The sequence below is a fragment of the Bacillus rossius genome, chromosome 3 (genome assembly GCF_032445375.1).
Source record: "Bacillus rossius redtenbacheri isolate Brsri chromosome 3, Brsri_v3, whole genome shotgun sequence".
Classification (NCBI taxonomy): Eukaryota; Metazoa; Arthropoda; class Insecta; order Phasmatodea; family Bacillidae; genus Bacillus; species Bacillus rossius.
Window position 1 is genome coordinate 10,238,717 of NC_086332.1, and position 27,701 is coordinate 10,266,417.

A 27,701-nucleotide genomic window follows, 5' to 3' on the forward strand; every position below is an offset into this window, starting at 1 on the left:
TGTTTTACTTCTGTGGCTCTTACTCTCACATTTTGAGATACATACATTAAACAAAGGTTATGAACAGAATGTCATGCCTATGTGATAAAACTATAATTCTGAGCAATGTCAGTGATGTATTAGTGAACTTCTGAGAGTATGTCAGAAGGTTGAATGTATTGTCATTTCTGACTTAGACAGGCCCATCTACATACTTAACATAATTTTTCAGTTCACAGCATTTTACTAACACTAAGCCTAGAAAATAGTACTTTTTTTTATATATACATATACTAATTATAAACTGGAAAATTTTTAAATTTAGTCTTTATTTAAAGAATATGTTTCACAATAATTAGCAGTTGTGTGCATTGCCAGCAAACATTTAATATAAAAGAAAAGTTGCTGGTCATATGTGTATAGTGTAAGAGGGCTGACTGACAAGACAAAATCAATGTGCTTGTTATTACACATGATTACATATTACAATAATTCTGAATCCTGGAATTGTTTAAGTAAGATAATGCTGAGAGGGGGAGATATGTATATATATTTTACTTCAAAAAGCATAACATTCTATTAAGTTTTATAATTACATTACAGAATTTAAAAATGGCAAGCACTGTTAAGTGCAATAAATAAGTCTTATTTTTATTGGACACTTTCATTGTTCACTTGCATTTCAATTATTAAAAAAAAAAAAAAACACTGTACACTTATTCTTGAGTAGAAATGTACCAACCCGAAAGAGAATCAAGTTCTGGTAAATATGGTCGTTTCAGTTTGTGGCACTCGTTAGTTGCAAGCTCGTTGCTGTCAGTTGGAAGGCCAGACTATGCTCTCGATCCAAGGTACGAAGTAGGAGACCCTCGTATACACCCCTGGGGCATTCTTCCCAGCGCAGAACTTTCCGAAGGAAGTAATGCCGATGATGTAGTGTATGCACTGGTTGGTGCGACTGCTGATCTGGATTGGTCCCCCCGAGTCGCCCTGAAAATAAAATCAAGACACTTTTATTAAACTGTAGATATGTAGTGTTCATTCACGAACTCATTCGAGCTGGCGAACAGGCCAAATGCAAATGCCAAACCTCGAGCGTTGTGAGCTGGCCTGTAAAACCTGGTGCTGCAGGTTACAAGTGGTGTGTATGTGTATTGGTTATAAAATCTCACACTTTTCTTACGTACTTCAGGAACGAGAGACAGAGTCGTGTAAGGCTTTTAGGGAAGTTTACAATTGCGTGTATGCTTCCCCTATAACTGCCCATGACTACAATAAAATAATTTAGAGAGTGTTTACAGCATTACTTTAACTTTCTAAGTTATTCAATGATACCACATCACTGAAAATTTTTTCATCCCAACAAATTAAAACGAAATTGCTATAGCAGACGGAGGATGAACTCGGTTTTTGTCAATCTTAAAAAGTGGATAATCACATTTGGTAATACAACTATATCTATGAATTTTTTTTTTTTGGGAATGGAAAGGATGAATCAAAATATTAGTATTAGAAATATTTTTGTATACTACAAAAAAAATTAACTGTATAAAGTCATTGCTTCAAAGGCAAATTAGGTGCCAAGTTAAAACTGGACAGCAAATGCCCACTATGATAGTGGACTCTCTTTAAATGTATTATTTTGTTCTGTTTGTGTGTTTAAAATATTACTTAATAGTGTTTTTTAGCACTGAAAGACATTTAATAAAAAGTACCAATCAACAATTAAGTGATACACTGCATCTTCCTAACTACATAGGATAAAATGACAAAACAGTTTTGTAGTTGCAATCAAAGACTTCTGTAAAAAAAAATTTATTTTATAGGCCCATGTTTTTTGAATAAAAATTTGTGGGGAGACAACTCCGATTAATATTTTAAAGCAGACTAAACTTATAATTTTATAGGTGAGATTTTTACATGTGTAAGATCAAGTGGCATTACTGCGAAATGTTTTTGCACAATATTTACTCCCACCCCCAAGCCACTTTTGCACTGGTTTTTTTCCCCTTCATATTTGGGTATGCGAGCACAAACCCCTTTAAATAATTAATACAATGTTATTTGATTACTGTTGCATGGTGACAGAGTTGGAATTAATATCAGAAATAATATAAATGATGTATTAATTATTTCTCTTGTTACTTAGTGAATATAAGAAGATATGGCACCAGTGATATACCCTCCAAGAACTTTAACAATGTGAGAACAAATAATCAATGAATTACTCTAGCTAATTAGTGTCTTAATTTACACGTCACTGTGGTAAATAATAATAAAAAATATGTTCAATAATAACCAATACACAAATTCGTTGATGAAATTACTATACAGGATAATAGAGCGATAAACACTATTATTAGTTAAAATAGCGGTTGCAAACTTTATAAGAACTGGTTGTAATAAACACAGGATTTCAATACATATATACATATAATTCAGTATGCACATATATACTTAACAAGAAGTCACAACCCTTGATAAGTGAAATTCATTATATTATAACCACACTATGTCTACCAATAAGAATTTTATTGGTTCAGCTTGGTAGTAGTGAGGAAGTTATGTTGGGGAAATTTTAAGATATACAAAAGTTCTGTTGCAAAATATTGCAAAATAAACAGTATTCAAAGAACCCAGAAACTGCAGTTATAGACAAGTTATCAATGTTACTCTATTTCATCACAACACATGTCTGAAGGTAGATCACGAAGTTATTCAAGATGTCCTAACACAAAAATTAATTCCCTAGACCACAGGAATGAATAGGAAAGTGATTTTAATAATAAGTATATGCTGCAAAACTTAATGGTCATTGTAGCACAAAGAATTCAAGAATCGTTAGAATATTAGTCAATTGTCTTGTGGACAATACGTACATAAATAATACGTATTGATGAAGCTAGTTCTTTAAATCAATGTCCTTTTAACCAAACAGGCATGAATTTTATGAAGTTATCAAGCTTAATGAAGTTAGACAGTCAATGTGAATTTGTAGATACATCAACCACTTGTATGTGTAATTCCAACTTTTGAACAGTGATTACTTACTAACAGAACTAGCTAAACACCATACTTCCATTACTGTCAGATATGTCTTATATCTTCCAAGTTTTATTTTACTGAAGTAAAAACCTTATATCTTATTCTAAGAAAATTCACCAAACAAAGACAAAAAAAAACTCAAGATTTGCTATCTCACAGCATATTAGTGAGCGTAAAGTAGCAAAAAACCTAGATCCATCTGTGTATCAGATGGCAGATGGTATGATAGGATAGACGAAATAAGACCGGAAATAAAATAAAAATAATTATGTTATAAACAGTGGAGACTACTTCCTGTGTTGGTTTCGTCACACTGTTTACAAGAATTTACATAATACTTCAATAAAAACATTTCTTATCTTAAATGCAATGTATATGTATACAAATCAATATGTACTAATAATAAAACTGTTAGAGGCAAAAAGTCTGTACATTGTATGAAATGATGAAAAAACTATTGCAAATGTCAATTTACATTATTGAATATAGTTTTTAAAATTTTTGTCTGTCTGTATCTTCGAGCATCAATCGAAAACTACTTGAAGATTTTGATGAAGTTTTATTTAATGGAAAGCTCTTTGGCTAACAAAGAAACTAGGCTATGTCTAAATACAGAATTCAACCCCTAAGAGGGTGAAAAAAAATGGTAAAAAAGGTTTTATGATAGTTAATTATATCTCTAAAACTAATCAAGCATAAGAGAAGATAATGGGTACCAACAATAAACATTCAAAAATTTACAACCAAGTTATATTTTTTGAAATTCAACCCCTATGAGGTGGAAAAAGGGGACAAGTATGTTTTAAAAACTAATAATTATATCTCCGAATATAATTGATAGTAATGAATGATTTTGGGTACCAATAATGAACATACGAAAACTAACAACCACAATTTTATATTTTGTGAAATTCAACCCTTAAGGTTTGAAAAAGGAGTAAGTTATGTTTTTAAGATTAATAATTATATCTCCAAATTTAATTATATCTTGCAATATTTTGTGAAATTCAACCCATAATAAATGAAAAAATGGTAATGGACTCCAAAAATAACAATAATTGTAACTACATTATACCTACCTTCTTGCATGGTAAACATATAGATCGTACCTACATATTGATGAGTAGAAAAAGTAAGTTGATTATTAAGTTGTAGAAGAATACACAATTATTTTTTTTTAATTTTTAGCGCATATTAATTTGTTTTGTAATAGGTAATTTGAAGTCTGTTTTTTTTTTAAATTTGTGTTTATTTTTTTGATTTTGAGTGAATCTGAAGTAAACTAACTAATTTGTCTGAATATGGGTAGACCTACTAAACGTGCTGCTCATATGAGACAGCGCCGTTTAAATGAAACAAATGAAGTCAGAGATAAACGCCTATCTCAACAGAGGAAATCTACCTCGAGGACAATTTCAAAAGAGACTTGCAAAGAGCGCAAAAATATACTTTCGAAAATGCGGCTTTACATGAAAAAGTTTTGAACAGGGAAAATATCGGAAAACGTAGTCACTGTCTCGGCTTAATCCACGATCGTCTATCGAATGAGACGGAGGAGCAACGTGCCCACGGACTCAGCGTGATTCACGATCGTCTATCCAAAGAGACAGAAGAGCAACGTGCAAACCGTCTCAGCTTGATCCACGTTATATTAGGTGACAAAAATATCCGGATAGCCTATAGAAGATTCGGCCGAGAAGAGTTCCGTTACTTTGTCATGGATTCCATAATCAGAACCTAACCAAACTTTCATCAAACTACCCTTGAAGTATATACTTTCCAATAAAAAGAATCATTGAAATCGGTTGGCGTGATATTGAGTTATTCGTCCATTTGTCGCGCACATACTTAAAACAAATTTAAGACTTATAAGGTTTTATAATGGATGCCATTGTCAGAGCTGGACCAAATTGAAATGGTACCACACGGGAAGCACCAGCTTTCAAACAAAAAAAGAATCATCAAAATCTGTTCACCCAGTCGAATGTTCTGAGGTAACAAACATAGAAAAAAAAACAGACGAATTGAGAACAATCTTTTTTGAAGTCTGTTAATAATTAACTTATTCAAATACAATTTTAACTATGTATATCACTCCAATATACAAGCAGAAACTCACCTGGCATGTATCTTTGCCTCCCTTCAGTTCCCCTGCACACAACATAGAGGGCAAGATCCCTTTCGACAAAGTGTTGGTTTTGATGTCTGATCTGTAGAGCTGGTTGCATTTGTTGTTGTCGATTATGCTGAGAGTGACTTTCAGCAAAACGTCGCTGGCACTTTCAGCTGGAAAATAAAATAGCATGGCTCGAGAATGAGAATCATTTAAATTAAATTGCAAGCTTTATCTGGAGTTTGATGTACACTATCTATTCACAAACCTTGCTATATCTAAATTTTCAGCTTCCTTCTATAAGCTTATTGGGCAACCCCTATCACAGCATGGGTAATATTAGCTTCTATTGTGTTGATAATAACAAGCATTGCGGTTTGTTTTTTACTTTGCAGTTTAATGATTATAGTTATCAAATAAAAATATTACTTTTCACAATTTTGGATAATATTTACCCAGTTATAACCCTCCAATTTACATAATTTTATCAACTAAAATGTTATATACTTCTTTGATAACCCTTATTTAATATTTTCTAACCAATACACAGTAAATTATGTGAATTTGGTTTATAAATAGTTTAGTTACTATTGTTCGGTTGCATTATTAGGTAACACTGGTCTTAACTTACTACTACTTATATTGCTTGTAAAACCAACATTTACTCCCATTTCACCACAGAACCTTGTTCCTATTATATGTTAAGTGCCACATGAATGCCTTGTGTGGTTATGTCAAAAGATTTTTCTGGTGTGAATCGGAAGAATGGCACCATGATCTTGTCAAGTAGTGCTAATACAAAACACGATTGAGCCCCATGACATTTGGCTTAGCAGCTAAGGCTTGGAACAAACATGAGTGAGCAAATGTTGGGCAATATCTTTGGAAGTTCTAATCTTTTGCTAGTGCCCTTACATGCCTTTTGGTACAGGTGTAACAATAACTCAATATTTATATAGTATTTTACGGGTCACAAGAATAGGTTGCTATTCTGATTTCCTTCATTATTGGGTTGCAACTTGGGCTCCATAGTTTGGTGGAAACACGTTGCTTGTAACGTAACGGCACAGCCAAATAGTAAGCGGAGCCCTACGGAAACAAAGAGTGCCAGTCACACATCAACTATCTTAAAAACATAAATCATGACATTGGTGCGTGTATCTAAATGTAGCTTCACTTGCACATTTGTAATTCGTAGCTTTATAAATAGGAATTGAAATAAATAGTCTCTAGCTTCCCGATTACAAATTATCACATTTCTAACACTCCTTGCTCCTTTCTTTACTGGGAATAACTATTGATTTAACTTTTTTTTCTTTTCTCTGCCCCATCGATAGTTAAGCACCACATTGTCAACATATTTTGAAAGGGTATAGCTCTAAGTGAAATGCTTCGCCCAATGGTGTGTGTCAAACTTTTGGCCCCTTACCCCTCAAACTCCAAGCCCCCGCACACACTGCTCTAAGGCCCGTTCTACAATGACTAGAGACCTGTAAAATTCGTGATTTCAAATCCCTAAAGGATAGACTCCATGATCCTCTATGCACTCGAGCAAATTACATCTGCTGATTGGTTACCGACTCGTAACACCTGATGACTGGAATGATCGTGATTCGCTAATTCTTCTGTTAAAGATTTTTCATTGGCCCAGAGTCTTTCAGATAAACTGTGGCCCAATCACTGAAGCAAAATAATGTCAAAAGTATTTGGACTATCCTATCGCGAAAGAATCCGCAAATTTTACAGGTCATTGTCAATGACATGTAAACGGAGATGGCTCTCAATGAACAGAGTTTCTACAATATCACACAGACGGAGACGGACCCGCACGAATTAGCTTGGCAATTCTCATCTCTACCGTTTACTTTTTCCATGCGACCAGTAGAAGCCGAGTACCTAGGCTACTTGGCTGCAGTGGTAGCCATATTTTTTATGTTATAATACGTTAAAAAATTGTTTCAAGTACAAGAATATCTAGTATTGTATTATGACTTTGTCGTTTATTTTTATTATATACATAAATTCTGCCTGTGCTATGATCTCCAAGCATAATATATTTTATAATTAAATTAATATTACGTAACCTTGAAATGCTATATTATTGGTTTGCCATTATTTGTTTCCGTGCAATTGGGGAAGCATCAGATGCGATAGTGAAATGTTTAGGGGAGATCCGTCTACATTTTCAGTGCCACCGCAGAACGGGCCCCAAGACGTTTGACCCGCACTGTATTTGTGCCCGTGAAGAAGCGCGAAGCCTTCTTTTCACAGACGAGAGAGCGAAGTTCATGCTCGCTTTTCTTTTCAAGGTGGAAAATGGTGCTATTTAAGCAGTTTTATTATCTAAAAATTGATTACACAGCACTTTCTTTGCCCCCGTTTGCCCCCACTTCAAGGTTTCAGAGGGGAGGGGGGGGGGGCAAAATACCCTTGCCCCCCCTGTTGTTGCGCCCCTTCCTAACCAAATCAACCGTCCACAATGTTTTAAAGTTTTATAATGTAGCTAGGTAACCTAACCTAATTGACCATTAGTACCTATCCGTTTATCAACACAAAAATGAACAAAAAAAACCCGAAGATGCACGATCGGGAGTTTGGCTCTCTCGTCTGTTGAAAGAAGGTTTTCCCGCGAAGGCGCAGCCTACCGTAGTCGATCCTCCCCCAGCCGGTGGCGGTGGTCTTGTCGACCGAGAAGTAGTCCCGCGTGTACAGGCACGCCGGGCGGATGAACCTGCTGAAGGCGACGCGGCGCGCCAGCCTCAGCAGCCCGATGTCGTTGTACTTGGCCGGCGGCTTGTACTCGGGGTGTCGTATCACCTTGGAGATGGCGTAGTCGACGGGCTGCGCGCCGTCGTTGGAGCTGCGCAGGTTGTACTCGCCGAGCCGCACGACCGCCGGAGGGCCCCTGCGGTCATTCCGTCCATCGCGGCGTCCAGCACACGTCTCGCTCGACTCAGAAACACAGTGGAAGCTATTTCAGGCCGACATTACCAGGGCCGCAACTAGGGGAGGGGGGCAAGCGGGGCATACGCCCCGGGCGCAAAGCTGTTGGGGCGCCGAAATCGCTTGCATTGCAATTCCTTCCTACAACTGGTAACTGGTAAAAAGTTTTTTTTTAGCTTGCATGCCAGGAATGTCTAATCTGATTTTACAATATAACGTCTCAACATAACACCATTTTTTCCGTGGGAGGGCCCCCGGACACCCCCCCCCCCTCCCGCTTTATTGGTTTGGTATGTGCAAAAAAAGAAGGGGGGGGGGGGGGGGAAACGCATGAATCCATTCATGCCCCGGGTGCCAGAGACTCTAGTTGCGGCCCTGGACATTACGTAGTACGGCACATTCTGCAATGCGATAGGCCTATACCAACTATGGTTATAAAAGGACATTAAGTCCAGTGACTAAATTCCTTTTCATAACTAAATGAGATTTTCCGTCGGTCGGTAAACCCACTTCCTTGCATCAGACTAGTGCCTTTTATTAACTAAACGATGCGTAAACACCCACACATTTGCATCCTGTACCTATGTACATAACTCATTTCTTCAAAAAAGTTGACTTATACCCTTTCATAAATAAGCGATTCAACTGGCAATGGCGGTTCTAGACTTTTTGTATGACGGGGAAGGGGGGGGGGGGGGAACTGATATTCTGAAGAGTGGGTTTACCATTGGGAAGAACCTTTTTTGAGGTTAGAATAGCTCCCGGAAAAATGTGAAAAATTAAATTTTTTAACTCAACATTTTTTCAAACTACTTAACCTAGAACTTTAATTTCGAAGATGGTTTTGCTAATATATATTTTTATCTTAAAAATCACAAAAATTAATAACAATAAAGATTAATTTAACGTTATTTAATTCCGAATCAATCATATTGACGTAATATAATGAATATGGGTCTTCAATTCAATGACAAGCAAATTGCTTAACAGGTGCGTCGGTAATAAAAAAGCCCTGTTTGGGTGGATACTATCCGGCTGTTGGTACGTGTCGTCTTGTCGCGTCACCGCGCTACCGGCGTTTTGACGTGAATACGTCTTTGAAATTGCTTCCATTGTGGGAGGCAATTCAAAAAACGAATGACAAAATCTGGGGGTACAGTTTGGTGTTGCAGCTACATATCTATCATCTCCATACAAAATTTAATTACACCACTGGATAGCTAAAGGATCAAAGAATTCGTTACGCTAAGTGAGGACTGTGACGCATCGCGCGCGGTGGAGGGGGAAGCGCCGCCATTTTGAGGTCATTTTTCTGCGTTTCGAGATTTACATTTAGTATAACTTTTGAATCGGAGAAGCTACGACGTTCGTTTGAGTTTCAATCGTCATCTCTCTTCAAAATCTATCGATTGCCTATATAAAACAATAGTGTAAAATAGTTACAGTGAATATATATGGTGTTAAAATAAATAGCGTGTTTTATATTTTGTATAGAAAATATTACCTGTTACGTACACGTATTCACGTACAACACACGGCCGTGTCCATGACACAGCCACACCCCATTTTCTTAGTTCGCTCTAGAGTTTATCGTTGCTGTGGGTTTTCATTTCAGTACAGTGTGCATTTGTTTCACAAGTGGGTTGCATTTCACATTTTCACGTTAAATATTACCGTTACGACTATAATATCGACATTCTATAGTCCGAAAAATCACTTCTTTTTTTTTTTTTTGGCATCGCCTTGGTCGTAACCTATTAAGTATCTTTCACTGTGCTAAGTACGAGGAAAGTCTCAGAATGTTTTCAGGGAATATTTAAATATTGTACTAAATCTAATTTCAAGAATGCTGGTGTTATGATTGTGCTGAAAGTCAATTCCTTAGTTTTTTAGTATATTCCATTTAATAATATTGTATGAGAATATTTCCCAATATTGATTTGCATTTTCGTGGTTTTGTGCTATGGTTTATACATGTTTAAGAATAAAATAAATTGGCATATTTTGAAGCAGTCACTAAGCGAATTTAAATATTTAAATTTATTTATGTATTCTGAGTGGACTTAATTTTTTTATTACATTACTTTTCTAATGTTTCCAAGCATAATACACAGCTGTGTACGGTTCTGTTCTTTCTGTACTGTGTACTGTCCAGCAAGTGCCCTCGGGTTAAGGGGGATTAGGCCACGCCATCTTCGATTTTTCCATCTTTTTTTTGTTGCTAAAATTCTAATTTTTAACTATTTATTCCAATTTTTGGCATAACAAGGCATACGTCATATTTCCCAGACCACCTTATACCTTTTTTAAACCACATATTTACTAACAGGCTCTATCATGATGATCACATCAGTTCACATTAACTTCAACAAGTAGCCAAAGCATGGTCCTATGCCACATCAAATCCAAAAAAAAATTGGTTGTCTGTAAAGTCGGTTTACGGACGATAGTTTAACGTGACAACGTCATAACAAAACATTGATGAAATGATTGCATACTTTTATGAATAAAACTGAATCATTTTTATTGAATTATCACTATTTTGTATGGATACAAAGAAGGAGTGAAATGAAATCTACAATTTAATTGATAAATTTACTTTCATTTGCACTCATTAATTCAAATATGTTTATTACTTTAACAAAGAGATTATTTTAACTATTAATTTTATACATGTTTGCTATTTAACTTCTTCCCATCTGTGTAATTCTGTTAAGGATAGGACGATGATAGGAAAAGTAGGAAAAGAATGGGAGTGTTTCAAGTTTAATGTGCCTCGAAAAAGTCAAATCGATGGTTGTTCCAATCGAGTGTAAGAGAGATAGATGGGGTGCAAGCGTACAATGAGTGTAACGTGACACAGCGTAACGGGACAATGCGCGTAACGGGACACTTTTTCGTGCGTGCAGCCGGCGTCACTTCAAAAAAATTAGGACGGAAGCGTTATTGCAAGCGATACACAAATATCTGAAATGGCAAATTGGCGAGGCCTGATCCCCCGTTCTAAGCGCGCATGTGCTGTACTCACGAGCCAGTGTAGGTGCAGTGCGCCGCAGTCAGCACGTAGTACTCGCTGATGAGCGTCCCGCCGCAGTTCCACGCCAGGTTCCTGCCGTCTCGGTAGCCGAGTGCAGCCTGCGACAACCATCACCCATCACCCATCACTAGGGACACTTGTATTTCGCGAATACATTTCGTGTCAAGGCAATTCACAAAACACTGTAGCTTTTCTCCTGTGGTGTTATTGGCTGAGGTCGGCGAGAGGTGTCGTCCCGCTCTTGACGGGGCCAATGAGAATGTGGTCACCGTACTGCTGCATCCTCACAATTATTTGCCATGACTCTTAGAAAAAGCTACAGTGTTTTGTGAAATACCTTGACGTGAAATGAAATCGCGAAATACAGGTGTCCCTACCCATCACTAGAGACCGGAAAAATTTCGCGAATTCATTTCCGTGATATACTAGAATCCAAACATCTATACATTTAAAATTGCTTCTGTGATTGGCTCACAGTTTTATCTGAAGGACATTGAGCCAACGAAAAACCTTCAACCAAAAGTATCGAATCGGAAGCATCTCAGTTGACATGTCTCACGAGCCAATAGCCAGCCAGCAGGTGTAATTTGCCTGTTTATGTAGGGGATTGCGAAGTCCATCCTAGAGGTCACTGAAAGTGCGAATTTTTCCAGTCTCTACCCATCACCATCACCATCACCATCACCAGGGACAATATTATACCGTGGATTGCGTTAAAAGCATGTCAATAGACCGTGTAACACCCAAATTGAAGTTCATACACCACGAAGCATCGAGGTGCAATTAAAAATCTTCAGCATTATCAATCAAAACTTAACCAATGAAAAATATATAATACTTCAAATACTAAATCCAATTAAAGTAATCTATTAAGCATGATGTTTGTGCCACAATTGGATTTTTAAATATTGGAATAATTTTTTTTTTAATCTTTCAACTGTTATTAGTTACTAATTTTTACATTACGACCTTATACTATTTTTCAAACACATAAATATTTAACAAATTTATTTTATTTGTTCCAAAAAGTATATCATGTATTTGTTCAGTAATAGGCTATATTTTTTAATAAACTGATTTCATAAAGAACAACCACGAAGTCTCCTGAATTACAAACGAAATTGGCCTAAAATAAAACCATAAAATCTTGTCTCTACTCATCACTCACGCATTTATGCACACGCATCCAGTTGAGAAACCTGGTAGAGTTGATTTATACAACTTGCATACTCCAACCTGGCTTTCGAATTTCATCCGAAACACAATAACAAATGGTTTTCTAAAATTAGGAATATTTTCCATGATCAGATGTGCCATCACAGAGCTAAAACTGCCCCTATTCTGCAATTGTCCTAGGCCTACCAAGAGTGAGTTTTACCAAGAAGAAATTCTAAGGCAGAGTTGATTATTCCTCCAAAACTGCGGAGCATTCTTCTTATACTTGATGCCACAAGCTAACTTCATGAAGTTCCCTCACTTGGGGAACGTTATGTCGATAAAAATAATTCCATGTAAAACCAAAATAAGAGATAAAACACATTATCGTGGGGAAAAGCTAAACTGAAGCAGTAAATGAAAAAAAAAGTGCTAAACGAGTCCAGTGTAGTTTATGGAGTGTTGCATCACTGTATATGCCAAACTGTCAATAATGAAGTTGTTTTCATCTGTGATGGATGTGCAAGTTATTTTGAAAGTAACTGAAAAATAAGGTTTTGAATGTACCATGGAAAACGCTACATATCACGGACTAACACAGTTATAAAGGCTAACCAGAGTATTTAAAAATAATTATATGGTGTATTTTCACGCCTTAAAGTGTCCCAGAAAAATCTGTTTGCATGTTTGTTTTCACTGATATATGGTTTAATAATTATTATTCCCGTATCTTAACAGAAATATCTAATTGTTTTTTCAATTGTAAAAACTGCTTGCCACTTATCAAACTACGTTCCACCTTTTGTGTACAACTCTTGTTCCCATTTATTACAACTAACACTCAGTTTGATTTGGTCATGTTACATTTTAGCTTTCTCAAGCTTTACTGTAACAGTTTTTATTCTCAATTCCAGATTCTCTCAAGTAAGTGGCGTGTTTGTATATGAAAAACACAATTACAGATAGGCCCTGTTTATTTTTTATTTATTGTATGTTAACTGTAAAAGTGCACATTTTCTAGGAGACACGTTTTGGGAAACCTTATATTCAGAGTTCTTAAAGAACATTCCGGAATAATCGTGACAAACGCGTGCGTCCTTGCAACGTTTCGCGGACTGATTGTGGGCTGGGTTCGGTCTGGTCAGTTCTTACCACAACCTAACCATGCCATTATGCCAAGGCGTCAGAAAAATTAGTACAGCGCACGAATGTAAGTATTTCCACCCGCAAGATTTCAACAGTAACCCACGTCATCAACAGGAGCGGCTGGACTGGGATCCGCGCCAGCACTTCTGTTACTAATACACCTGTAAACCAAAATGTATTATATATACATTAGCAAAAATATCGTCGTAATTTGTCACAGGTTAGCTTAAAATAGTTTTGAAGAGTTCATTCTTCTAATTTTCCGGGGAAGGCTCTCTAACTCCAATTTTCTCTGTGGAGCTAATCCCTACCCCAACCCCCCCCCCCCCCCCTTTCCATCATCTGCCCGTTAAGGCCGTTATCCAAAATGCTAGGGCTCTGCAAACGTTAGTGGCAGTCCAGGGCAGCCACTAACCCATCGACATTGCACCAGCAGGTGGTTGTGTTATTCTAGAACTGTGAATCTATAGCTTCCCCTGAACCACACCTGTTCCCCTTACGCAAGCGCGGCTCCGAGCAGGGGGCAGTAGGGCCCAATTATTATTAGAGTTATATTTATGTTTATAGGTTAAACTTTCATTTCGTAGAAAATGTTATGAAAGTTCAAAATACCATAAATTTGGGAAATATTCCATGATCCATCTGTAACTAATTTAGACAGGTATTCCAAGACACAGATATAAGGGTTTGGGTGTTGAATATGCTATACCCAGTGCTTAATTTCTAAAGTTTTAGGTGTGGGAACTCTAAAGCGGGATGCTCAGACCGGGGGGTCTGGAATACCCCCCAGGAAGGAGGAGGGTCCGGGGGCCCTCCCCCGGGAAAAAGTTTTGAAAATTATAACTGTAAACCCGCGTTTTTAGGCCATCCAGACATAATACTACAATTATTTTTTATAAAAAATTGATATTTTAATGGTGATTACTTTTTAAAGTGCTTGATTATGATGTAAGAAAATAAAAACATGAATTTAAATTGAGTTCACCCTTTGCTCCATTAACATCTTGTTGACTACTTTCACTGACCATTTTGTTTGAAGCAATGAAGCTTACCAATATTACTTTTTTAATGAATGGTAAAATAAAAACAAATAAAGCCTTATTTACAATTTTATTGATATACAGTACAGTTGTAATAATACATATCCATGAGGCCTTACTTAAGGCGCTCGAGTTTAAAGTCGGGAGCCGCAGAAGGGTGTACCAACTAAATGCAGTGAGAAGTACGGTCCCTAGGCAAAAAAGAATGACCTGGATAATAATTGAAAACCTCACTGCCTGTTTACTATTTAATATTCCTGCTTGGCATCGGCTTGGTACATTAAAAATACAGAACCATTTACACAAATCTACCGAAGATCTAGATCTCGCATTAAAGAAAAGGACATCTAATGTAATCACATATTATAAACACTATATTACGGGTAATTTTACAAATATTTATAAAGGATAAGTTTTTCCCTAACAGGTCCGTTGATTACACTCCTGGATGACGTAATTGTCTATAAATGTTATTTAGGCACAATTCCGAATATTCTGGTCTAACCGGACTCTCGTTTCGACGTAATTATGCGAGTCTCACATCCCGCACCACAGCAACGTGATAAGTCTGGCTTGCAGTTTACGTAAATTCTCACGTAGCGTAAAAAAGAGAAGTAGAGTTTATTTCGCCCAATTACGATTCAAGAAACTAGCAAGATAATGAATTTGAGTTTATGATCAGTCAAGTCTCTCTGCTCATAGTTTTTCCTTGAAAAACCAACCCGGTGTCCGGCTGTTAATAGCGGTTGCGTCGAGGCTTACTTGTAGTTGCGCAGCATGGTGGACGATAACCCGGGCTGGGCACTGGTCGATGCGTAGGTGAATGGAACAGCCTTTTCCATTTTAGCCACGGCGCAACACGCCTGCACCCGACGAGCCGAAGTCGACTCCACCAGCCGCCAGCACCGTCTCCACGCTCGCCAGCCGCAGACCGTCGCAGGTTAACGCGTCACCATGACGTCATAAGGCTTCGCGCGCCGCGCGGTGTTGGCTCGCGGAAACACACACAAGCGCAGCGCCGTGAATGTCCGTAATGCTTATGTTTTAATCAATCTTCAGGACGAAAATGAACCAAGTGCCAAACATATGATATAATTAATTACCAAATTAAAAGGAGGCGTGGCAAACGCCTCATCCATATGTAAATAGATGTTTTTGAATATAACAGCTTGCTTGAACTACAATTTTGCATATTTTACAAAGAAAATTTGGCCTACCTTATGGGTAAAAAAACAATATTTATACATTCAAAATAGACCAACTTCTTGGAAAATAAAAGGAAGTGTTTAATTACACACAAAATAAATGACACAAAAAAGTAACACTGTTTCATTTTAAAAATTTAATGAAATTTTAAAAAGTTAAGGTGTTATTTCATCTACTTATTATGACAATGTACGGTTTGTAGTCATTGTAGTTTAATATTGTAAGGCAATGCCTAGTTGGTAAAATTAGTTGTTTGTTAATTTTTTGAAGTGAAAACTGCAAAAAAACATCAATACACAACTAACTGTAAATACAAAAAGAAAACTAAGAAAACTTTAGTTTAGAACACAACTAAAAGTTAGGCCTAGTTATTTTTATGAAAACTTAATGTTCTGAAATTCTAAAAGATATTAAAAAAGAACGGGTTTAGGAAAAAAGTTCCCACAATGCAATGCTGTCTTCATTGTACGTTTTCTGCCTTCGTTGTTTTGACTTGGTGTCAAGTGCAGAATGGTGTCCCTTCGCCAGCCAAGTTTTGACGTGTCGCTCGGGATTGTATCTAGCCACAGGAGGTCCTAGGAGCCTGATCCGCAATAAATCGCAAACCGTGCTAATGTAGAGTGAAGATCTAAGAGGAGTCATAATTAAATTCATTGCAGAAAATCCACGTTCACATTCAGCACTAGACACTGCAATGCTATTTATGATGGATATCAGTTTCTTAAACGACGGCGGCTGCTCAAGAATAGTAGGTTTCTCTCCACTTAACATAGGCTTCAGTCCCTGCTTGAAGTGTCTGAAGTCTCTAATTATATCCTGAGAGCTGCTAATCTTAAATCTATCGCAGATTCGCTGGATCTCACATTCTCCGTAGGTGATGGATAAGTCTTTTGGCCAATACATGGGGTGGATCACTTTGATGTCATTCATGATTGTGTTGTAGTTTTCAGACGCATTTGAAGATGATAGCAACCTTGAAGTCAAGTTGTTTGCGAGGCTCCGATAGAACTGTTTTTCTGGAATACTTGGTATCTTGGCTCTCACATAAAGTTCAACATCTTGAAACATCAAATCGTCAATAGCAATTTTAGCTTCCACTGAACGTCTACCCATGTTTTCAACTCGGTTTTCAAACACTTTGATTAACAGTGTTATATCACTGTGGGCTTGGATAAGGTTGAGGCTTGATTTTTGAAGCTGAAGGGACAAATCAGCTAACTCTTCTAGAGCATCGTACATCAATGCAAGGTTGTGTACGAAAGTTGTAGAAGACAATGTACTACAAAGCCCTTTGTAAGTCGAACGTTGCTTCGAGTCCCTTTGCTTGTCTTCAGATGCTTCAAGGAAATGGTTGTACAAAGCTTTAAAATCTGTCCAAACTGCTTTCACCGCCATTAAGCTGGAAGCTACCCAACGAGTATCTAAAACACGGCCGATTTTCAAAATTTGCTCCTCTAGTCCTTTAGCAACTTCTGCCAACTCCCTGCTATTTTTCGGAGAACAATTTAACATGTTTCTAATTTTATCCATGAAGATCTTAAAATGATTGATTCCAGCTACTTCTTCTATGGAATCGTGTACGGCAAGCTCTAAACGATGGTTCAAACAATGCCAAATGAACAAGTTGGGGAATGTTTCAGTAAGCTGCATAGCAAGGCCAGATTTTTTGCCTAGTAGCACTGATGCACCATCACAAGTTAGAGCAATCATGTGGTCTTTTATGAATTCAAAGCTTAGACCTAATGCTTGTAACTGATTTAAAAGTTCTTGTAATATACCAGCTGATGTTGTGCTATTTAGTTCAAAAAGTGTTAAGAACACTGTCATAGGGTTTTGCATTCCTTTTAGAACAGTTCTGATATAAACCACCAAAGCATTTTTGTTTGAAACTGAAGTGGCTTCATCTAAAAGCAGGGAAAATTTAGAGTCTGACTTGATTAGGCCATTTATTAAGTCTGATTTCATTTCATCAGAAATATGATGAACTATATTGGAGCAAGCGACATTTGAATGGAGGATTCGGCCCATATCTAAACCATTCATTATTTGAATATCAATTTCAGTTTCAAACTCAAAGAATGGCCTATTTAATTTGGCTTGCTTATAAGCCGTGCGGAAAATGCGCTCAGTTACAATTTGCTGCTCTTGATGCATAGAAGCAACAGCTTTTTTCATTGTATCTTTCTTTGCTTCATTGAGTATTTTTTCAGCTAAAGAGTGAGCTCGAGACCCACGGTGTAAAAATATCTTTTTCCTAAGAGAGGATTGCTGGTCTTTCTTATTGTTTCCGGAAGCGGTAATAGTTCCTAAAACCCACTCTTCGCTAATCTTTAGGCCCTTCGTTTTCCCGGCACCTAGAGTACTCACGCTTCTGCAAACATTGCAACCTAGTTCTCTGTTCACAATTAACCATGGATTTTTTGCTTTGAATTCAAAAGTTTGTTCTGTAACACCCCTCGTGCCTCTAAATTGAATTATGTTGAATTAATTAAAAGGAGCCTTGGAAACTTGCTGGATACAAAAAAAAATAAGTTAAATAAATAAATGGATTTACCAGAGGCGGCACGAGTTGGGGAACAAACAGAATTTAGGAACTTCCTGTAACAAGCAAGGAGGAAGTTGGTGTGGATCGATAAAATCAATAAATAAAAACTACACGATTAACTTGATCTATAGTTTCCCTGTTTTATTTGCCCTGATGAATTATCTTGTTCCATTATTTTAACATACATACAAAAGGTTTTAACAATTTTCAAAGATTAACAAAAGGAAAAACGAAAATAGGCCGGCCTGCACTTACTTAAACCAATTTACATTCTTAGTTTGAAATATAAACATTTGCATTATGAGTTTCACACCCAAAGTGGGATGGATCCGATGATTATATTGATAATTAGTTCTATTTGTTTTACATTTTCTTGAGAAAAACACTGGTCGCTGGTGGGCTGGTCATCCGGTTAAGATAGTTCGTAGCTAGGTAAGGGGGAAATGTTGAATTTACATTACCACCCGGGTCTTCAAAACGATCACGTCGGGTGGTAGAACTGTTTCTTGTAATGTGACCCACTGAACAGGAAAGGGTAGGGGCCACGAGATGGGAGCATCAATCTCTCCCGGTCATCGAACCCTGTCAAAACAGGGGAGTTGCCCAGTATGCTGCCGTCGTGGAGTCAGCCAGGATCTGGAGCTCGCGAATTGCGCGGCAGGACGCGGATGATTTCTTCATAATAGCGATAAAGAGAAAAAAAATTTTGAAAGCAAATAACTAAACTATGCAGACAGACTAATCTATTAGTAATGACTTGAGGGATAGCATCCCTTATACAAGGCGACTACATCGTCGTTAGCGGCCGGGTGAAGTCTTGCAGAGTCTGCCGATTCGCCGATACTCGATGGAGATCTGTCTGCACACGCGACGCGAGTTGATCTGTCCCGCGGCAGTCCGCATCTCGTAATTAAAAGTAAAACTTGAATCAAAAGTGGAGGGGAGGACTGGGAGTCCGGACCGAAAGGTCCCGAAGTTCCCCGAGTGAGGGCCATAAAAAAACTCTGATTGAAGTCTCGAAGTTGGTAGCATTGCGTCGACTTTAGCGCTACCTGTCGAGAGCTGTCTGAAATAAAAAAAGAATCGACTTGCCCAAGGCGTCTGCTTAAACCAAGGGTTAAAGGGCGCAGTCTAGTGCTACACTCTGGCGGCCTACAGGGCAAGCTAGCGGAGGAGTTCGCGACTTGGTCGCTAGGAAGCGCTTGTGATCAGTTTTGGCGCACTCGCTTTTGCGAGAAGACCTTGAGAACGGTCACAGTCGCCCAGGGGGTTACGACCGGTCATTGGTCTTACTTGGAACTGAGAAGGGGGGGAGGTGGGGTAAAATGCAACGCTGATGGGAATCTACGTCCCGTCGTGGCTTCAGAGGAGCGAACATAACACTAAAACGTGATGAAAAAAGCCAATCTCAGCTCGTCTCTGCGAACTGGTCGCCTGCAAGCGACAGGCTTGTGTATGCAGTTAGGGGCACGAAGAGAAATGATATTACAGGCTTGAGGCGTGACTGAAGGCGGGGGAAATGGTAAGCTGTCTGCTAGTCAGGGATTAGGCCAGCAGAATATCCGATACGCCGATGGGAAAGGGGCTTCAGAGCACTGAGACAAAGTTTAACTCAGAGGAGTACACCAGACTAACAAATTAAATTCACACTCTAGTAGAGCAAATAAAATCCCACACTAAAATTTAAAATCATAATAAAAATTTAAAATATATCGTGTCGAATTTACTAATTAACGGCACAGTTCTACAGACCAACAAACTGGCTGTTCACCCCCAACAAAATCATTATTTTCTATACTAACCTTAGCTTCGTCTGTATCAGATCCCAAACCCTCCAACCTGGATACTGTTTTGTCCGACGAGGAAGTCGAAGGGGAAAGGTAATCGCAATTATCCTCCTTGATTCCGATTGCATCTTCTTTTTTATCTTGATTAACAATTGAAGTCGTACTTGATGCTTCCGAATTCACGTAACCTTTTTGTTTCTTAGGGTTAGGTTTAAAAAAATCAACAAATTTTCTGGTAGTCATAGTCAAACTATTTAGCTGCACTAGCACTAATAAGTATAAAAACGAACACAATCATCGAACACAATGCAACTTGTAACTTAAACGCGAAACGGCGTCAAGGTCAAGTCAACGCACCTGTTGTAAACTGACTAAACTCCAACGATCACGGGGGCGGTGGCGCGGCGAAAGAATGGAGGGGAGGAAGGGGTGGGCATTGTTATGTTATAGAGAGGCGCGGACGAGGAGACTCACCAGTCACCTTCCTCCCTGATTCTGTGCATGACTCATCACAACACAGCTCACAACGGCTTGTACGGGCGCTTCCTACCTGCTTACGAGTCACTCGCAAACAAATCATAATATTGATCCAACGTAATTGTTTTTTAAACTTTTGGTTTTAAGTGCGTTCCCTTGCGTTCCGGCACTCTTGGGAGGTAAGGGAACGCCGTTCCCTTGCGTTCCCACTGAAATTAACCCCTGGCTATACCAGTACCCTAACCGTATTCCTAGTGCACGATAGTGGACGGATTTTGGTGTTCTAGACGTTGCCGATCTAATGCCTAAATTTCGCGCATGCGCAGAGCTCACTTTTTTTCTTGATTTCGTCCTGATGGCGGACCCGCGTCTGGCGCCATTAGCTCGTAGGTATATAGTCACCAAGCGTGTTGGTGTGCCAAATTAAACCCTATTATAGCGAAACTATCCTGGAATACATTTTGTACACTGTAATGGTCATAACAAGAAATAATCGCAACTTAAAAAGTACGTGAGAAAATTAGACAGGCGTTTCTATTTCTGTGCGATGGCTGCTATCTCTAGTATTTTTGCCGTAACAATAATGTCGATGATTGCAAAACGTCCGCTAGAATGCACTGAAACCAATTTATAGTCTCGCGCAGGGCAACGTTTATTCAAACGGTTGCGGGATTGTTTCCTTGGGTCCGTTTTAAGTACAATAACACGTAAGCGGAGACGGATTTCCCGGAACATTTCATCATCGCGTCTGCTGCTTCCACAATTCACGGAAACTTAAAAAAATAATATCTAATGAGCTTGCATTTAAATATTACGAAATATTAATTTAAATAAAAATATATATGTTCGAGATCATAGCACGGGAAGAATTTACATACATAATGAAAATAAACTACTTAGTAAATAATAGAACATTAGATATTCTTGTATTTGAAAAAAAAAATATTTAACGTATCTAGAATACAAACAAAGCCAAGAACTCGGTTTCTATCGGTCGCAGGGAGCAACGTAAACGGAAGAGCTCAGCACTGCCGCGATAATCCGTACAGGTCCGTCTCCGTTTCCGTGTCGTCGTATAACGGCTCTCAATAATAATAGAACACTATATATATTTTTTGTACTTAAAACAATTTTTAACGTATTTTAAATGGGATTCAGTTTGGACACGTTCGGGAATACGGCCAGCGAGTTTTTTTTTAAGTTTACGGTGTATCCCAACAAGGCAGTGCTTATTCGCTACCTTGCCCGAACGTCTTGGAATACCTCCCTGGATGTCACTGTTTTTTGCTACGTCATTGCTTGAGCGATAGTGTTGGCGGAGCCGCCATCGACTGTTACCATGCAGTGGCGTAGCAAGCGGGTGGCAGGGATGGCCCCCGAAAGTGACGCTGGAGCAAGGGTGGGCTAGTAAACTGCTGTGTACCACAACGCCCAATTACCACAACGCCGAAATACACTAACGCCGGAAAATGTCATTGCAGGACTGCCATAAAGGTTAGATTAGGTTAGACTAGGTTAGGTTAGGTTAGGTTAGGTTAGATTAGGTTAGGATAGGATAGGATAGGATAGGATAGGATAGGTTAGGTTATATTACGCTAGGTTAGGTTAGGTAAGGTTAGGTTTGATTTTGGTATTTCGGCGTTAAGGTAGATTTAAGAAACACACACAAATTCATTCAGTTATTTCGGCGTTGTGGTAGGTACGCAGCAGTTTTCCAGCTGTCGGCGTTGTGGCCAATTTTGACATTCGGCGTTATGGAATTTCTGCGTTGTGGTAACGACCCTACAGAACCCCTACCCCCCTCTTTTAATCCAAGAGGGGGCGCCCATTTTTAATTCTGGCCAGGGGCGCCGGTCACCTCAGCTGCGTCACTGTTACCATGTGCGGGAACTCCCCCGGGACAGTCTTCTCGCCGCCCACGATGAGCAGCACGCCGTTGTAGTTGCAGTTGGCCACCTGCAGGGAGATGGGCTCCGGGTCGGGCACCAGCGGCAGAGCCGACACGTTGCTGCGCACCTGCTGCGAGTACTCGTCGCACTCTGGCGGCACACACATGCACTAGCAGTCCTCTCTCAAGTCATCCTCACAACCGGGGAACCAATTACTGACGCGATGAACGCCGGCTGCACGCACGAAAAAGTTACCCGTTACCCTCATTGTACGCTTGCGCCGCATCTATCTCTCTACCACTCGATTGGAACAACCATCGATTTGACTTTTTCTCGAGGCACATCAAAAACTTGAAACACTCCCGTTCGTTTTCCTACTTTTTCCCATCATTGTCCTATCCTTAACAGAATAACGCAGATTGGAAGAAGTTAAATAGCAAACATGTATAAAAGTTATAGTTTAAATAATCTCTTCGTTAAAGTAATAAACATATTTGAATTAATGAGTGCAAATAAAAAGTAAATTTATCAATTAAATTGTAGATTTCATTTCACTCCTTCTTTGTATCCATACAAAATAGTGATAATTCAATAAAAAATGATTCAATTTTATTCATAAAAGTATGCAATCATTTCATTAATGTTTTTTTATGACGTCACGTTAAACTATCATCCGTAAACCGACTTTACAGACAACCAATTTTTTTTGTTTCGTTTTTGAACTGAGAGTTTGTAAAAAAAAATGGTGGTGGGGGTTGTCTGTAAAGTCGGTTTACGGACAATAATTCTACGTGATAACGTCATAAGAAAACATTGATAAAAATTTGCATACTTTTTTTTAATTTTCAAATATTATTTACAATTTTTGCAAATTTAATTTAAATAATTTGTTTAAATATAATCACGAACAATTGGTTATAGAAATAAACTGAAATCAAATCAATGTTTGTAAATTGTTAATTTGAAATGACGAAATTGGACAAATAAATACAAATTTTTTAAATTGCTGATTTAAAAAAAAAGCCCATCTTGACCAGATTTGATATTATAGAAGATTTTCTCGCACGGTGGTTGGCCGGTTCTTGCACGCTCGGCTAAGGCGGAACGTGACAATGAGTCATGCTTTTTTAGTGCGTGCAGCCGGCGTTCATCGATTTTATAAGACGTTTTCACGTCAAAAAAAGTCCAAGTTATTTTTTAAAAATGTAGGATCAAAACTTGAAAAGGTCATAGCTTTGTGTTACATGTCCGCCGTGGTATAGTGGCTGGTGGGCCGAGAGGGCCCGGGTTCGGTTCCCGGCCGTGGAGGGGATTTATTTAGCCTATACCTTCTCTCTGGGTCCAGGACTGGGGAAGCCTTCTTTTCACAGACGAGAGAGCCAAACTCCCGATCGTGCATCTTCGGGGTTTTCTTATTTTGGTGAACTCATGATAACTAATGGTCAATTAGGTTACATTAGCTACATTATAAATACTTTAAAACATTGTGGACGGTTGATTTGGTTAGGATAGCTACATTAAAGATACTGTGAAATCATGTAAACGGTTTCCTAGCCCTGGATAGCTACATATTAAAAAGTTGTTTGCTAAACAACCTTCGGGGAACTTCGGGTGTGGGTCTCTCGTCTGTGAAATGAAGGCTTCCCCTAGGACTGGGCTGCCTCCCATTTCAGGTCAAGTTTTATATTTACAGTAATCACAGATAAACTTGTAAACTTTTTCAATTGTTTAACTTTCACGAAATGAAAAATATATCCAGCACATACTTTTTGCATAATTAGCTGCCAAAGTTATATTTAATGTTTATGGGTTGAACAAATAAGGATAATTTAATTTATTGCAGTACTGAAACTTTTTATGTTTTAACTGCAATGCCACTGGCTACTTCAAGAAAAGGTTTGAATTTCTTTCAGAATATATTAATTAATTAATTTTACCTGGCATTTCAAAATTCTCAAATTGGATACGATTTTGACAGCCGAAAAGCATGAAATGAGTTTTTGTGATAGAAATGTAAACCATATCATGAAGTAGCCACTGGCATTGCAGTTAAACCTAAAAAGTTTCAGTTCTGCAATAAATTAAATTCTCCCTTTCTGAACAACCCAAAAACGTTAAAAATGTAACTTTGGCAGCTAATTCTGCAAAAAGTATATGCTGTATATATTTTTCATTTCGTGAAAGTTAAACAACTGAAAAAGTCTAAAAGTTGATCAGTGATTAATATAAATATAAAATCATGACCTGAAATGGGAGGCAGCCCCTTAACGATTCATCGTCCTGTGCTGTATGCCAATCCAGTCTGTCATTCTGGTCAAGTTACCATTGGTTCATGGAGGGTGTATTTATTCTCTGATGCTCGACTGCTTCAAACACACAAGTTAGCTCCAGGCAGATGAACACACACTATGGAAAAGATTATATATAAGCATTATATTTTTTAATTTTACTTGCGTGAATCAGCACCTGGCTCTTTTGAACTGTTGAATCTGAGATGATGTGCATTTCAGATGATCTGAACATGTGTGTTATCTGCGTCTAACAGTCAATTTTATAGCTAGCAAAAAAAAATTCTTAACTGAAACATGGTGTCTCTTACACCTGTTCCGACTATATGTGTCTTGTCACTTGTCTTAAATTTGACAGTTCTCAAAAAAAAATTACCAATGGTCTACGTATCCTTCTGTAACTGTAATGGGGCGACTGAAATGCTGCCCCTTGGAATTTTCAGGATTTTTCTGGCAATGGTTTGCTTGTACAGCTACTGGAAGGGCAGCCCATCCAATTTCTGAAAACATGTTTCTTTAAGTGTTTAAATAATCCTGAAATCTTGCCCATTGGAAGGGCAGCCCATTAGGACTTTTCTAACAGTAGTGTTTTTGAAAGGTTGTCTGAATTGTTGCCCCTTGGATGGGCAGCCCTTCAGGATTTTTCTGACAGTGGTTAGTTTGTAAGGCGACTGGAAGAGCAGTGGTGTTTTAGAATGGTTGTCTGAATTGTTGCCCCTTGGAAAGGGAAACCCTTCAGGATTTTTCTGACAGTGGTGTTTTAGAAAGGTTGTCTGAATTGTTGCCCCTTGGATGGGCAGCCCTTCAGGATTTTTCTGACAGTGGTTAGTTTGTAAAGTGACCTAACCTAACCAAATCTAATCTAATCTAATCTAACCTAACCTAATCTAACCTAACCTAATCTAACCTAACCTAATCTAACCTAACCTAACCTAACCTAACCTAACCACTGTCAGAAAAATTCTGAAGGGCTGCCCATCCAAGGGGCAACAATTCAGACAACCTTTCAAAAACACTACTGTCAGAAAAATCCTGAAGGGTTTCCCTTTCCAAGGGGCAACAATTCAGACAACCTTTCAAAAACACCACTTCCAGAAAAATCCTGATGGGCTGCCTTTATGGGGCAACAATTCAACTCCCCCACTGTTATTCTGTCAAAAACTTCACGCGGGAGCCAGTTTTCGTGAAGAGGAATGTCATACCAGGAAAATGACAGTTGCGAAATGAGTACCACAACTCGTAACTGTCGATAAGTTTCAAATCTGTGACAAGTTATGACACGTACTACAGCAACATTTGTAATGTAAATGTAAGAAAACATTGCTGAGATGAGCTGTGAGGCACGGACAGAGGTCGTCACTCACTCGTCTCGCTGATCCGGCGTCTCGTCTGCCTGCGCGGGGGGTCGGTGCTCGGCATGAACGGCGGGTTGATGTACAGCGTCTCCTCGGGCGTCGCGACGCTCGGTGGGCGCCCCGTCGGCCCGGGGAAGGCGATCAGCTCGTCGTCGTCTTCTTCGGGCCTGCCGTATAGCGGCCTGCTGGGCGAGGCCTGGTTGCTGTTGTAAGGCTTGTTGCCGTTGGTTGGCCTGTTGGGCCTGCTCTGGTCGCCGTCGTACGGCCTGTTGGGCGAGGCCTGGTTGCTGTTGTAAGGCCTGTTGGACGAAGCCTGATTGTTGTTGTAAGGCTTGTTAGGTCTGCTCTGGTTGCTGTTGGTTGGCCTGGATGGCCTGTTAGGCCTGCCCTGATCGCCGTCGTAGGACGTGCCGGAATTGCTGTCGTACGAGGCCTGGTTACCATTGTAAGGCTTGTTGCCGTTCGCTGGCCTGTTTGGCCTGCTCTGATTGCCGTCGTAGGACGTGCCGGAATTGCTGTCGTACGGCCTGTTGGGCGAGGCCTGGTTGCCGTTGTAAGGCTTGTTGCCGTTGGTTGGCCTGTTAGGCCTGCCCTGTTCGCCGTCGTAGGACGTGCCGGAGTTGCCGTCGTACGGCCTGTTGGGCGAGGCCTGGTTGCTGTTGTAAGGCTTGTTGCCGTTGGTTGGCCTGTTAGGCCTGCCCTGTTCGCCGTCGTAGGACGTGCCAGAATTGCTCTCGTACGGCCTGTTGGGCGAGGCCTGGTTGCCGTTGTAAGGCTTGTTGCTGTTGGCTGGCCTGTTTGGCCCGCCCTGCTCGTCGTCGTACGGCCTGGCGCTGAAGGGCCTGTCGCCCGTGTCGGCCCACCACGGCCTGGCGGGCGGCTGCGCGGGCAGCACGTCGTCCTCGTCGAAGGCGGCCTCGGCGAGCCACCAGGGGTCGTTGGCGGGCCCGCGCGTCGTGGTGCTGCGCTTGGGCGGCGCCTGGGGCCGCCCCGCCGCGCCGCAGCACACCACCAGCCGCCGGCCGGAGGAGGCGCACACGTCGGCGGCCGACACGGCGGGGCGCAGCGCGAAGGAGCCGCAGTTCCTGGACAGCGCGCACACGCCCCAGAAGCCGTCCGCGCCGCGGCAAGGGTCGCCCACTGCGAACACACACCGCTCTTAGCTAGGTTATCCTCCGGGTCAGCTGGGTGGCCTAGCTCCTCCACCTCGCCGCCTACCACCTCCACCTCGCCGCCTACCACCTCCACCTCGCCGCCTACCACCTCCACCTCGCCGCCTACCACCTCCACATCGCCTACCACCTCCACATCGCCTACCACCTCCACATCGCCTACCACCTCCACCTCGCCTACCACCTCCACCTCGCCTACCACCTCCACCTCGCCGCCTACCACCTCCATCTCGCCGCCTACCACCTCCACCTCGCCGCCTACCACCTCCACCTCGCCGCCTACCACCTCCACCTCGCCGCCTACCACCTCCACCTCGCCGCCTACCACCTCCACCTCGCCGCCTACCACCTCCACATCGCCTACCACCTCCACCTCGCCTACCACCTCCACCTCGCCTACCACATCCACATCGCCTACCACCTTCACCTCGCCGACCACCTCCACCTCGCCGTCTACCACCTCCATCTCGCCGCCTACCACCTCCACCTCGCCTACCACCTCCACCTCGCCTACCACCTCCACG

General features: G+C 40.1%; 1 protein-coding gene across 1 annotated transcript in view; it reads right to left on the minus strand.

Annotated features, from left to right (window-relative positions):
- Nucleotides 1-282: 282 nt before the first annotated feature.
- LOC134530204 (serine protease Hayan-like) overlaps nt 283-27,701 on the minus strand; it is a 78,843-nt gene continuing 51,424 nt past the window's right edge. Inside the window, exons 2-7 of the mRNA XM_063364869.1 lie at nt 26,015-27,145; nt 22,352-22,512; nt 11,109-11,215; nt 7,783-8,042; nt 5,144-5,310; nt 283-969 (exon numbers count right to left, since the gene is read on the minus strand). Of these exons, the coding sequence (XP_063220939.1) occupies nt 796-969; nt 5,144-5,310; nt 7,783-8,042; nt 11,109-11,215; nt 22,352-22,512; nt 26,015-27,145 (2,000 nt within the window). The 3' untranslated portion in view covers nt 283-795. The remainder of the gene's footprint in view (nt 970-5,143; nt 5,311-7,782; nt 8,043-11,108; nt 11,216-22,351; nt 22,513-26,014; nt 27,146-27,701) is intronic.